Genomic DNA, 13,652 nt, shown 5'->3' on the forward strand with positions numbered 1-13,652 from the left:
ATTTTTCATTAACATAAATGCAGATATTCTTAACAAAATGTTAGATTATCATATCTAGCAGTTTGTAAATGATAATTCATGATTATTAATTGAGGCGGACCCAAGGATTGTAAGGTTTAACATTTCAAAGTGAACTCAGTGTAATTTATCACAATAATAGAATGAAGGGGAAAAAATGTCAATAGGAGAATAGGACAGATACAATAGGACAGATACAGCATTCATTCATGATAAAACTCAGAAAACTGGTAAGGGAACCTCCACAGATTGAGTGAGGGACATCCAGTAAGAGCCTAAAACAAATTCCATTCTTTAATGGTGAAATATTGAATGTTTTCTCTTTAACGTTTATTTATTTTTGGGACAGAGAGAGACAGAGCATGAACGGGGGAGGGGCAGAGAGAGAGGGAGACACAGAATCGGAAATAGGCTCCAGGCTCTGAGCCATCAGCCCAGAGCCTGACGCGGGGCTCGAACTCATGGACCGCGAGATCGTGACCTGGCTGAAGTCGGACGCTTAACCGACTGCGCCACCCAGGCGCCCCAATGTTTTCTCTTTAAAAGCAGGAATGAAGTAATGTCTGTTTTCACATTTTCTCCTGCTTTTTGTTTATATAGGGCAAATAAAATAGCATAAAGATTAGAAAGGAAGAAGTAAAACTATCTTCTGCTCAATAAACATAATTTTTAAAATAAAAAACCCAAAGGAATCTAAAAAATGGTGCATAGAACTGATCAGTGAATTTAGAATGGTTATATGATGCCAGTTCAGTATACAAAAATTGTTTCCTGATATTATTAGCAAATTACTGGAAAATGAAATGAAAAAAAATCCATTTACAAAAATACCAGAAACACAAATATCAAGGAATACATTTAACAAATAATTTGGGAGACAAGTATACCAGTAACTATATAAGATGCTACAAAGAGATATTAAAGACCTGAATGAGGAAGAAACCATGTTCATGAATTAGAAGTCTCAATATGTTAAAATGTCATTTTCCCCCAAATTGGATGGAATTGAATCTATAAGTCAGCCAAGCTCAACAGGCTTTTAAATTGAAATTGACAAGTTGATTCTAAAATTTATGTGGAAATAAAAAAGGACCTAGATTAAAACCATTTTCCAAAAGAAAAAAAAGTGACACTATCTGATTTCAAGATTCACTGTAAATTTGTGGTAATCAAACAGTTTAATATTAGCAGGATTAGTATTTATAGAATAGCGTGCAGAAAGAAGCTCCTATATTTATGATCAACTGATTATTTACAAAGGTGCCTTGGTCATTCATTTGGGGAAATGGTGCCAGAAAACAGAAACACATATGAAAAAAAGAAAGAAACTACCTGATACTGTACAGAAAAGTTAGATGGATGTATATCTAAACCTAAAAAACTAAATACATAAAGCATTTTGAAAAAATATAGAGTATATATCTAACCTTCAGGTAAATAAAGTTTTTTTTTAGAGAACACACAAAAACCACTACCCATAAAAGAATAATTTATAAACTAGACATTTCATCTAAATGAAAAACATCAAAAGTCACTGTTAAGACAATGAACAGGCAAGGCACGGGTTGGGAAAAGATCCTAATATTCACATATTTGTGCATATATCTGACAAAGGACTTGTATCCAAAATAGCTTAAGAATTCTTTCACATCTATAAGCACAAACAGCCTAATTTTTTTTGAAATAGACCAAAGAAGGTATATGAATGGTTGATAAATGCACGAAAATAATATATTTGTCATCAGGAAAACACAAGTTAACAACTGCTGTGAGGCATGTCACACCCACTGGAATTTAAGCTAAAATTAAACGGATTGGCAATGTAAATGTTGATGAGGAAGGATGTGGAGCAATTGGAACAACTTGCCATTGCTGGTGAAAGTGTAAAATAGTTTGGAAAACAACTTTGGCAGTATTTTATAAAGTTAAACATGATGGGGTGCCTGGGTGGCGCAGTCGGTTAAGCGTCCGACTTCAGCCAGGTCACGATCTCGCGGTCCGTGTGTTTGAGCCCCGCATCAGGCTCTGGGCTGATGGCTCAGAGCCTGGAGCCTGTTTCCGATTCTGTGTCTCCCTCTCTCTCTGCCCCTCCCCCATTCATGCTCTGTCTCTCTCTGTCCCAAAAATAAATAAACGTTGAAAAAAAAAAAAAATTTAAAGTTAAACATGAACACAGCTTATGACCTCGTACTTTCTGGTCTAGGTTTTTACCCAGTGTAAACATGTTCACTGTAAGACTTGTACAAATGTGTATAAAAAACTTGATTTATGATGGTCCCAAACTTGAAATTACCCAAATGTCTGTAAATAGGAAAATGTCAGTGAATTATAGTATAATCAAACAGTAGATTACTACTTACTCATAACAAAAGAATGATTAACACAAAAACATGAGTGAATATTAGTAGACCTTCTATGAACCAAAAGAAGCTAGACACAAGAGTACTCACTGTGTGATTCCATTTTTATAAAGAACAGATAATCAAGTTTTAGTATAGTAGCCAGAATAAGGGTTGCCTGTGGGTGTTCGGATGAACAGGAAGTACAAGGGAATTAATTCTCTGTGGTGTTGGACATATTCTATATGGATTTACAGAGTTTTCAAACAAGTGCAAAATTCGTTTGAAACTGTAGAATACTTCTGGGAACCATGAGCTAGTCCTAGTTTTATCTTGCTGGAATGTGAAATATGAGAAGGGGAGTGACTAAAGTTGAGTTCTGATAGGTAGAGGTTTGCATATAAGATTTGATTTGTTATGTTAGGGAGCTTGGACTTTACCAGATTTACATTTTAGAAAAGATTTTTCTTCCATGTGTGTTTCGTAGGGTATGGAGTGAGGGTTACTACTGTACACAGGGTAGACAAACACTGTACTGTCATCTCCAGAGATGTTAAGGTGTTCTGAATTTTAGGTTCTTAGAATATGGAAGAAATAATGTATCAAGAAATTAGAACTTCTGAGTTATTTGGAAGTAGACTGGTTTGGGAGAAGTATTCGTTTGGGCTTAGATAATCACTAGATTGATGGATGATAGTCCCATTAACAAAGGGAAAATCATGGAAAAGGAGATTGGGTTTTGGTGGAAAGAAACAATAATTTGTTACTATCTTTTTAAAAGTATCTTTAGGAAAGACAATGTACTTCAGTGACTAAAGAATGATTGAGTCTTGTGTTCTGATGGAATAAAATTCCTTAAAGCCTTGTTTTAACATAAGAAATTTACATGCTTTCAATTTATTTTACCTTCATTCACATTGGAAACCCTGAGTTTTAAGATGTTTTTTCCTTAACAAAAAAGATGAGAGTCTGTATGTGATCTCACAGACCCCAATTTGAATATGATTGCTTATAGGAGCAAACAGCATTAAAGACCTTTAAAAACTTGTGATTCTACTTGCCTGGAAAAATATGCCATTGTCAGGGCACCTGGGTGACTCAGTTAAGCAACTGACTTCAGTTCAGGTCATGATCTCACGGTTCGTGGGTTCTTGCCCCGCATTGGGTTCTATGCTGACAGCTCTGAGCCTAGAGCCTGCTTGGGATTCTGTGTCTCCCTCTCTTTCTGCCCCTCCCCACTCATGCTGTCCCTCCCTCCCTCACTCTCTCAAAAATAAATAAAACATTAAAAAAGTTTATTAAAAAAAATGCCATTGTCATCCAAGTGTCTCAAAAAAGTACTTTTACAGACAGTATTACAAGGAAACTTTTATGATTATCAGATACAGAAGAGGATTTCATTCTTCTATTCCAGCTTTATCCAAAATGTTTCCTCAAAATCACTTTACTATAGAATTCTGTTTCTAAAAATGTCTGTTCAGTGGCCTTTCCCTCATCTGTCCAGACTTTCTTTCTATATACATGCCAGTTTTTTGTGTCAGGAAAAAAAAAAATTTAGAAGTGAGAAAAGTTAAAGTCATTAGAATTTTAGTCTCAGGTAAATAAGAAGTCGTGCATTAAGAATATTTTGTAATAGAGGCACCTGGGTGGCTCAGTCAGTTAAGCGGCCGACTTCAGCTCAGGTCATGATCTCACGGTGCGTGAGTTTGAGCCCCGTGTCGGGCTCTGTGCTGACAGCTCAGAACCTGGAGCCTGTTTCAGATTCTGTGTCTCCCACTCTCTCTCTCTGACCCTCCCCCGTTCATGCTCTGTCTCTCTCTGTCTCAAAAATAAATAAACGTTAAAAAAATTTTTAAAAAAAGAATATTTTGTAATATATTCCTTCAGAAATAAAAGTGAAACATTAAAAAAATAAAAAAAAAAAACCTAGCCCTGACTAGTATTGGATTTGGCTTTTATTGAAAGGAATAACTAGTTTTTCATTGGAGAGGAGGTTTGACAATTGTAAAATATGGTCTCTTTAATTTTTTGAGTCATTTCTTCATAGCTCTGGATATGGACTGTCCCTTTAAAGTATACATATTTCTGCCAGTAATCCTGATTGTTATTCTATAATAGTAGGATTTAAATATTGTTAAAAGTGTGATATTTTGCTTTATGTGAAAAAACTGAAATCATCCCATAGATTCTGGTATATGTTACTCAGAATTCTTTGAGATTTTAATTTTTATGTGAAGACATTTTTATATAATGCCATTTCATTTTGCTATAATGCTTTGAAGTATTCCAGCACATGAGTCTTCTAGTTTAGCCTTCTATTTTTTCCTAGCTCATGCGTAAGGTACTTCTGGCAAGTAGGCTGTGCAGCGCAGCTTCTTGAAAATGCAGAGTTATAGCCAGTTTTTACATTAAATCTAAGATTTTTTGTGTGGTGACTGTTGGACCTGACTAAACAGCTAGCAGAATAACAGAAGTGTCTTTCTGTATATACCTGCATTTCTAGTTAATTCTTCTTTGGGTTTTCTGTTTTCCCAGACAGGAATGTAAAGAATATGAGCATTCATTTTTCGTAACTCAGGTTTATTTTTATTTTTTATTTTTCTAAAGCCAACAGCTTTTATAACATGCTTTGCCCTGAAGCCTTAACTAAAACTGATTGGAATTGAAACTGCTTTTCCTCTCAGTTTCACATTTGATAAGGATGCTACCAATGCTTTTTTATACATGGTTGGGTCTGAAAGACTTCAGAGAATGAGAATGTACTTATCTTTTGTTAAATAGTTTCTACTGTATAAATAAGTGGAAGTTAAAGTTTTGTAATGTTGCACTTCAGGCTGATGCAGTTGAAAGTATAGAATTAGAAAATTGGTGAATGAGTGGGACTAAGGTAATAGATTTACAAATTAAATGAGCAGGTGGTTTTTGAGACCCAGGTTTTACATGAGCAAGTAAAGATAGGACTTTGGGGCCAGTACAGCTTGAGGAATTCCCACCATTACTGGGAATGCGTGCTTAACAGAAAGTTCAAACAACTATACAGTGAGTCAGGGAAGTAAGAAAACTAGATGTGAATTGTTAGGGGTGCTGTGAGAACAGAGATATGGTAAATATGAGAGGGCTTACAGTATTTTGGCCATGGATGGATTTAACAAATTACCCAGAATCTTGGTGAGACTGTTACGTGAAAACTGTGATAAACACCAGTAAAAAGCAAAGGTCAGTCAAGGGAAAAAAGAGACTGATTAAAGGTGAATGAACATGGTCACTTTAGAATTGTGGTAGAAAACCACTTTTGAATTTGGCAGAGGAAGTATTCAAATAGAAACAGTTTCTGCATATTTTTACGTATTATTTTGTTTCAAATTTGAGAAGAACATCTTAAGCAAAAGGCTTTAAGAAGGCTGAATAGTATATGGAAAATAATATTAAAGGTTTCTGCAATTTATATACAACCTGTATGCATAAATAAAAGTATTACTATATTGTTGTTGCCTGAGTTCTTAGAAATCATTTTAATTGTTACTGGTTTTACATACACAAACCAGAAGTTTCTGGATTTACTTGAGGAGTGGAAGGGAAAAGATCATGGAAAGAGGTTCAAATTATTCTTTGCCTTTGAAGAATCCTAGATCTGTAACCCAGAGAGACCCAATCTTCCTTACTTCTCTGATAGGGTAATAAATGGCCTATGTGTTTTATAAGCTAAGGGCTATATATTTTCTTGTGCCCTTTTTCTTTTCTAGGGCTGGAGTGTTTTTATAGATGAAAGTATGCTTTAGTCATATGATTAAAGAAGTCCTTATTTCCCAATTTCATGTTCTCATAGTCTCATTATCTAAAATGAAAACTTTAATAATATTTCACACCAAAATATGAATATTTAGTACTAAAGTATGAATATTTAGTAGCTACCCCTTTTAAAGTATTAACTAACTGAGGGAATATCAGAGTGTGACCAAAGTGTAAGTTTTGATGTTACATGGTCTTTGGAAGAAAAGGACAGATCCTCTCTTGGCAATTGTGTATAATGCAATATTTGTCTTTGGGATCCTTGTATAGTGTGGTGGGTTAAGACCACAGGCCATGGAGTCCTATTTCCTGAGTTTCAGTCTTTTTCTATTACTTTTTGTCTTTTAGTACTTAATGTCTGACCTTGGTCGACTTAACTAGCTCTTATCCATAAATGGGATTGTACTATAGAGTTGTACAGTGTTTGGCATGTAGTTAATTTGCAGGGAATGTTAAATGTTGATGTAGAAGGAAAGTAGCTTCAAAAAATAAGGTTATTTATTTTCTTTGACTTTTCAAAATGATTCCACCTTTCCATATTATTTAACTGTTTTACTAACGTTCACAATTCACACTGCCCAGGAATTACCCAACACAAATCCAGAACAATAAACTATCCTATTTTCTTTATAATGGGAAAATGCAGGCTGTTAACCTTTTGAGGATCATATTCTAAAAATAATTTAAAAAGGGAAGCCTTTATGTATGCAGTAATAGATAGTATCTTTATTGTGATGTACTTTTTTTTTGCTTTTTTTTCCCCAGAAAGAAAAGGACAGACTAAATTAGGAAAAACTGAAATTTACTGATACCATAACCTATAACTCCTGGGGCTCTAGATTGGATTATGAAGTATTCGTTCTTGTTATTCCAACAAATGAACAAATGAGAACACAGACTATCAGGATTCTGTACTCCGTTTGCTTTGCCAAGAAATGGCTGTAGTCTTACATAAGAGTATATGTTTGTATGCCAATTATAAGACTTAAAGTATACATGTATCCTTAAATTCCTGCTTTACTTACATTTTCGGCTAACAGACCCAGTCATGATTTTGTTCAATAAAATGCCACAAAAGAGAAAATACAGCCTCTTTCTTCTTTCTAATATATTCAGATGCTTGTGCATGTACAAACCGTCCTTAGTTATGAAGTATAGAGGGCTTCTTTTAGTTTTTCTTATTTCTGGAGTGATTAGGAGCTAGCCAGCAAGATCCAGAGGCCAGAGCCTACTACTCTTCTGTACAAAGCCATCCAAAGGGGATTTCTAAAGGCATTGGCTGGCCATTCCTGTATATAAACTTCAGTAAAGCTCTTAGCATAAAATATGACTTAAATTTAACTTAATTATCGAGTGAGTTCACATATTATTTCCTAGAGATATTCTTTAATTATCCAATAAAGTCACTATCACACCACCTTCTTCTAGTTCTCTGCTAAGTCCATTTTAATCAACAACATTTTGCTTTGCTTTATTCATAGCAGTTAATCACTGTAAGAGATATTTTGTTCATGTAAGTTAGTCCACCTCTCCTACTAGACTGTAACAGAGCATTGGGGATCTTACTGATCATTTTGTTCACTGCTGTATCCCCCAGAGCCTCAAACAGTGCTAAACATGTTCTTGACACTCAGTAACTGTTTTTTTTTTGATACTCAGTAACTCTTAAAGAATCAGTGTGTAAGTGAATTTTAAAGCCACTTAGAGATCAAGTTGATCTTAGAATTTTATAGATATTGTTGAATATATATACATACACAACACACACATATAATGTTTATGGGTAGTGTTGATTTGGGGAGTACCATGAAGTACCTAAAATTATACACAAGTGGAGTATACATATTTCTCAGTGGATTGAGGATCCTTCATTTTAGTTAGTTTCAGAAATATCCCTTAGTCTTTAGACAATTAGGAACTACTCTTGTGGAATATTGGATAGATTGCAAGTCCTTCAAACAGTTTTACATAAAATCTCACCAATTTTGTGTTTTTAGTAGGACTTTTATTTTTGGTGAGGCTTTGGAATAAAGGCAGGTAACTAATTTGTTGGATAAAAATATATCAGTTTATTTTAAAGGTCAGAATAACAGTAAGTTAATGAAGTCCATGAGTGTTTTATATAGATGTTGATAGTGACAAAATACTTAGGTGGATTAAGTGATAATATTAGTAAATTAGGAGAGACTCATTGTAGTTAAGCTGTCATGTGGATTGACTGCATGATTATCTTTACAGCATTGCCTTCTTTGATTCCACTTTTTGAGTACAATATTTTCCAAATTAAACCATTAATAATTTCTTATCACCCTAATTTTTGCTAAGTCAATATTTCACACTTTTTGTATTTCTGTTAGTCTGTAATAAGATGATTAAATTGTAAGAGAATTGTGTTCTTTAGCCATTGGAAAATTTCTTTCTGAAATTGCATTTTAATTTTTGCTTGTCATTTATTACTCTTTACGTGTGTGTGTGTGTGTGTGTGTATACATACACACACTCTGTTCAGAAACATTTACCCAGTAGTTACCTTAATTGGTAACATAATTTTATTTGATAATAATTGGTGGATATGATTTTTCTCTCTCCCTTTGAAAGCCCAGTTTTTTAATTTTTAGAAATTATTCAGGTATACTCAGCTATATTTTTTAATTAAAAAAAAATTTTTTTTAAATGTTTATTTTTGAGAGACAGAGACACAGCAGGGGAGGGGTAGAGAGAGAGAGAGAGGGAGAACAGAATCCAAAGCAGGCTCCAAGGCTCTGAGCACAGAGCCCGACATGGGGCTCAAACCCACGAACTGTGAGATCATGACCTGAACTGAAGTCGGATGCTCAACGGACGGAGCCACCCAGGCGCCCCTTTAAAAAATTTTTTTTAATGTTTATGTTTATTTTTGAGACAGAGACAGATCGTGAGCGGGGGAAGGGCGGAGAAAGAGGGAGACACAGAAAGCGAAGCAGGCTCCAGGCTCTGAGCTGTGAGCACAGAGTCCATTGTGACCCAGGGCTCAATTAAGTTCTTTTTTAAACTTTGTTTTGTGGGGTTTCTTTTTTTTACACAAATGGGGAAAATTAATAAACTATTTTTTTAAATGTCTTTCAGCCAATGGTAATGATAGTAAAAAATTTAAAGGAGAAGATAAAATGGATGGTGCTCCTTCTCGTGTACTTCATATTCGAAAGTTACCTGGTGAAGTGACAGAAACTGAAGTTATTGCTTTAGGCTTACCTTTTGGTAAAGTGACCAACATCCTTATGCTGAAAGGAAAAAATCAGGTATGCTTCTTTCAAGACTTACAAAACTGTTAAGCCCCAAGCTATCCTGTGTGTGTGAATTAGCTATCTCCTAATAAAAGGGTAGAATATAGTAGGTCCTAACTTTTGTAAAAGAGCATGACAGAAGTTCTTGACTTTTCCTGGTAATGGTGTTTGGGAAATTAATACTAGGGAGCCAAAATGAATGAGTTACTGTAGTTTTAAATTTTGCCTTTTGAATTCACTTTTGGACTCTAATTGAACAGTTGTTATAATGAGATTGTGGAAAATACAAATGAAATATTTCTTTTATTGTGGCTTTGATATCAGAAAACAGTATGGATACTAGTAGCATCTTTAAGTTTATCTCATGGAAGTGTTTATCTGATAGCATTAGAAGAAAATAGTCATTAATCCTAGATAACTATTCATTTAATAAATGTATCTGTTGCAGAGGTGCCCTGGCATATTAAAATTTTGCTTTAAAATTTCTAATGATATCATTTAGAAGAACTTATGAAATTTAACATGCTCTTAAATATAATGAATGTCACTAATCTGATATTTAATTCTTAATTTTTTTCTTTCTCTCTTGAGTTATACTGCTTTAAAAATGACTGAGATTTCTTATGTCTCTAAGAGTGGTAAAATTCTGATGTTAGAAAACGTTTAGATTTTATTTTCTTTAGCTTTTTTTGGGAGACTGTATTTGTGGTATATGGAAAATAAGGATAAGTAAGGATAACTTATTGAACATCTAAATGTAACTGGGAAGGTTATAGTCTTGTACTGATTTTTCTCATTAACTGAATATATTACACAGATACTTACGTTTATTTGAATATAATTCATGGTATTAAAATATTTGCTATTTAAATTTTCAGGCATTTTTGGAACTAGCAACAGAGGAAGCCGCTATTACTATGGTTAATTACTATTCTGCTGTGACACCTCATCTCCGTAACCAACCAATTTATATCCAGTACTCCAATCACAAAGAACTAAAAACAGATAATACATTAAACCAAGTGAGTATGTGTAGGTACACAAATAAAATGGCCTAGGACATATTAAGAGTCTGAAACATATTAACAGAAAGTAAAAATTTTTAACCATTCAGAAGCTATGGGCATTTTCTTGTTATTTTAAAGACATTTTCTTGCAGTATGTCCCTAAGTATTAAATATTATGTTAATTTACAAAATGTATGTGAAGTCTATTATGTGCATGTTTTAAATTGGTACTTGATGAAGTAAATAATATTTTTTCAAAGCTTTAAGGTTCTAGTCAAAATGTTCCTTTTCATGTTGCAAGTTCAAATTTTTGTATAGAAACTGTACATGAGATTGGGCTTACTATTAGCGTAAACTGTATAGGTCTGTTGCTTAGAGTTTTAAGGTATGTTTAATACCTTTAGTTATTAATAACTAAAATTAGAAATAAAAATGTTAGAAATAAAAATATTTCTATAAGAAACTTAAGACCTATAGGTCTTATGGAAATATTTTTATTGAAGATGTGTGAATGGTTTTCTGGTGGGAGTGGGGGTGTTTGGGAATGTAAGAATTAAGAATATATGAATATATTGAATTTTTTTAAGTGTGATGTAGCAGATACCAATTATTTAAAATTAATATGTATGTATTTTTTAAATAGTATAGGAATGATTTTAGACCTAAAAACATAGCATTTAAGGAACGGTCTTTTAGCTCTTTTAATACAGTTTTTAGCTAATTATATGTTTTATGTTTCAGTAAAATATAAACTATCTGGCTGTTTGTCTTACTGAAAATGTAATGGAAAATAATTCCTCATATATTTTAACCTTTATAAAAACTGACCTTTCCAGATCATTTTGATAGTTGATAAATAAATACTTAAAATTTTTTGTCTAAAGACAAGGCTGAATTTTCAGCTGGGTTTTGTTTTAGTTTGGTAATAATTTTCATTCCTTTTGAACCAGAAATTGTACTTCTAGGAATTTATCATGAGGAAATATGCCAAAGGAAGATATTCTATATTTATTTTACTCAGAATTTAAAATGGCATTCAGTATTTCAATTTTATTTATATATTAGTATTTTTAGTAAAGTAATTTGTGAATGCATTCTCATTTTAAAAGATTCCATTGCAGGGAACATGAAAAAAGATAAGGCATCTATAGACAAATGCATGTAAGGGAAGGGGATTTATAATTTTGAATAGAATACTTAGTGAAAACCCCATGAACAGGTGACATTTCAGTAACATACTTCAAAGTGATTTGGAAATAAATACACTTATTCTGGCCTGGACTATTCCAGACATAGGGAACAATCAATGCAACAGTTGCTTGTGTTGGGAAAACAAAACAAAACAATTGTTTTTGCAGCCGTATTTTTAATTTTCAGAAGCCCTTTAATCTTTTTTGATAATCCTTTTTAGGTTACAATTGGTCAGTGTTTTGTGATTTCACAATTCTTTAAGGATACTACTAATTAATAGTATTTTTAAAAATACCTCACTCTATCTAAATTATTTCATTCTTTCAGTGTTAGCTGTTATGTTTATCTTCTGTCCATCTGTCTGTCTTCCTCCCCCTAGTTGTGTTTATATATTTTAGAATGGACAATTAGGTTTTATTGGACTGGTATGCTTTCCTCTAGAGTAAAATAAGGAGTTTGGACACTGAGCTGGGATCCCATAAATACCAAAGAGGTCCTTACTCTGGGCCTGTAAAACTCTCTTTAGAATTTCTTTCTTTTAAGGGAGGATTTTTTTTTTTTTTTTTTTTTTTAATGATAAGGGAGAGAGATGATGAGGAAATGGGAGAAAGAGGAATTTGTTCATTACGCAGACTTTCCATTAACCCTTTGATTTTCGTCCTAGGACTCTGCCAGTTTCTAATCTGACATAATGTGGCGGTTAACAGTGCAAACCCTGTTTGTTCTGTGTTCACTAAGCTTTCTTTGTTCCCATTTGTTTCCATTTATTTTCTGCATTCCAGGAATTTTGGTAAAAGTATTCTATGCTAATGAGGACATTCTCTGTATTCAGTGTTTGGGTTTATTCCATGTTGTATTAATTTATAGGCATTTTTATTTTTAATTTTAATTCCAGTGTAGGTAATACAGTTTTAATTAGTTTTAGGTGTACAATATAGTGATTCAGCAATTCTGTATGTTACTCAGTGCTTACCATGATAAGGGTACTCTTTAATTCCCATCACCTCATTTATATGCATTTTTCTGGGCTTTCATAAATAGAAGAGAGTCCAGTAAATATGAGTCAACCTTGAATTCTTCCATGATCCTTCCTCAAATTACCAAGTCTTATCAGTTCACTCTTGTTAATATCTGCCTAGTTTTCATCATCTTTCTTGCTACTTTAGTAGCTCAGACACAGTTACCTTTTGGCTGTACTGTGATAACAGCTCTCTTACTGATCTGCTTTTCTGCTTTCCCCTCTTGAATTCTTTCTCCCTCCCTACTTCCTCTCCCCTTCCCCTACACTTCCCCCTCTCCTTCCCTATTAGTCTCTTTCCCCCCACCCCGTCCCTCTCTCTAAATATATATATTTATATCTTTTTTTTAATAGTTGGTTTATTTATTTTGAGAGTGGGGGAGAGTGTGTGCAAGTAGGGGAGGGACAGAGAGAGAGGGAGGGGAGAGAGAGAGAGAGAGAGAGAGAGAGAGAGAGAGAGAGAATGAATGAATATGAATGAATAAATATATATCCCAACCAGCCTCCACACTGGCAGTGCAGAGCTCCATGTGGTGCTCGAAGTCATGAACTGTGAGATCATGACCTGAGACGAAATCAAGAGTCAGGTATTTAACCAGCTGAGCCGCCCAGGTGCCCCTAAGTATATATATACTTTTGTAAAACAGACAAATCTGATTTTAGTTACTCTCCTGCAGCCATATCCTTTTCATGCTCAGGATAAAGCCCTTCAGAAGAGATGGTTACTATTTCTGTCTTACGGCTGTATGTTTCCCTGTGCTTCTACCCAAAAGTAATTGTAAATCCTCCAACCTGGCATGCTTTCTCTTATTTCCAGTCTTTTGAGGCCACTATGTTTCTGTGATGTCACTCTTGCTTGGAATATTAAGGCCTGCCTACCCTTGTGCCACTTTTCCAACCCACACTTCACATGGCCGGTTGGTAGACATCTTCAGGTCTCCCTTTAGTTTCCTCTAGAAAGCCATCTTTTGATCCACAGTGTGGGTGAGGTTTGCATTAAGAAACTTTGACACCGGCGCCTGGGTGG

General features: G+C 34.1%; 1 protein-coding gene across 6 annotated transcripts in view; it reads left to right on the forward strand.

The window, feature by feature from the left end:
• PTBP2 (polypyrimidine tract binding protein 2) overlaps nucleotides 1-13,652 on the forward strand; it is an 82,964-nt gene that overhangs the window by 34,648 nt on the left and 34,664 nt on the right. For all 6 annotated transcript variants that reach the window (XM_043575636.1, XM_043575637.1, XM_043575638.1 and 3 more), the window contains 2 exons: nucleotides 9,252-9,424; nucleotides 10,288-10,431. In XM_043575636.1, the coding sequence (XP_043431571.1) occupies nucleotides 9,252-9,424; nucleotides 10,288-10,431 (317 nt within the window). The remainder of the gene's footprint in view (nucleotides 1-9,251; nucleotides 9,425-10,287; nucleotides 10,432-13,652) is intronic.

This window comes from Prionailurus bengalensis, chromosome C1 (genome assembly GCF_016509475.1).
Source record: "Prionailurus bengalensis isolate Pbe53 chromosome C1, Fcat_Pben_1.1_paternal_pri, whole genome shotgun sequence".
NCBI lineage: Eukaryota > Metazoa > Chordata > Mammalia > Carnivora > Felidae > Prionailurus > Prionailurus bengalensis.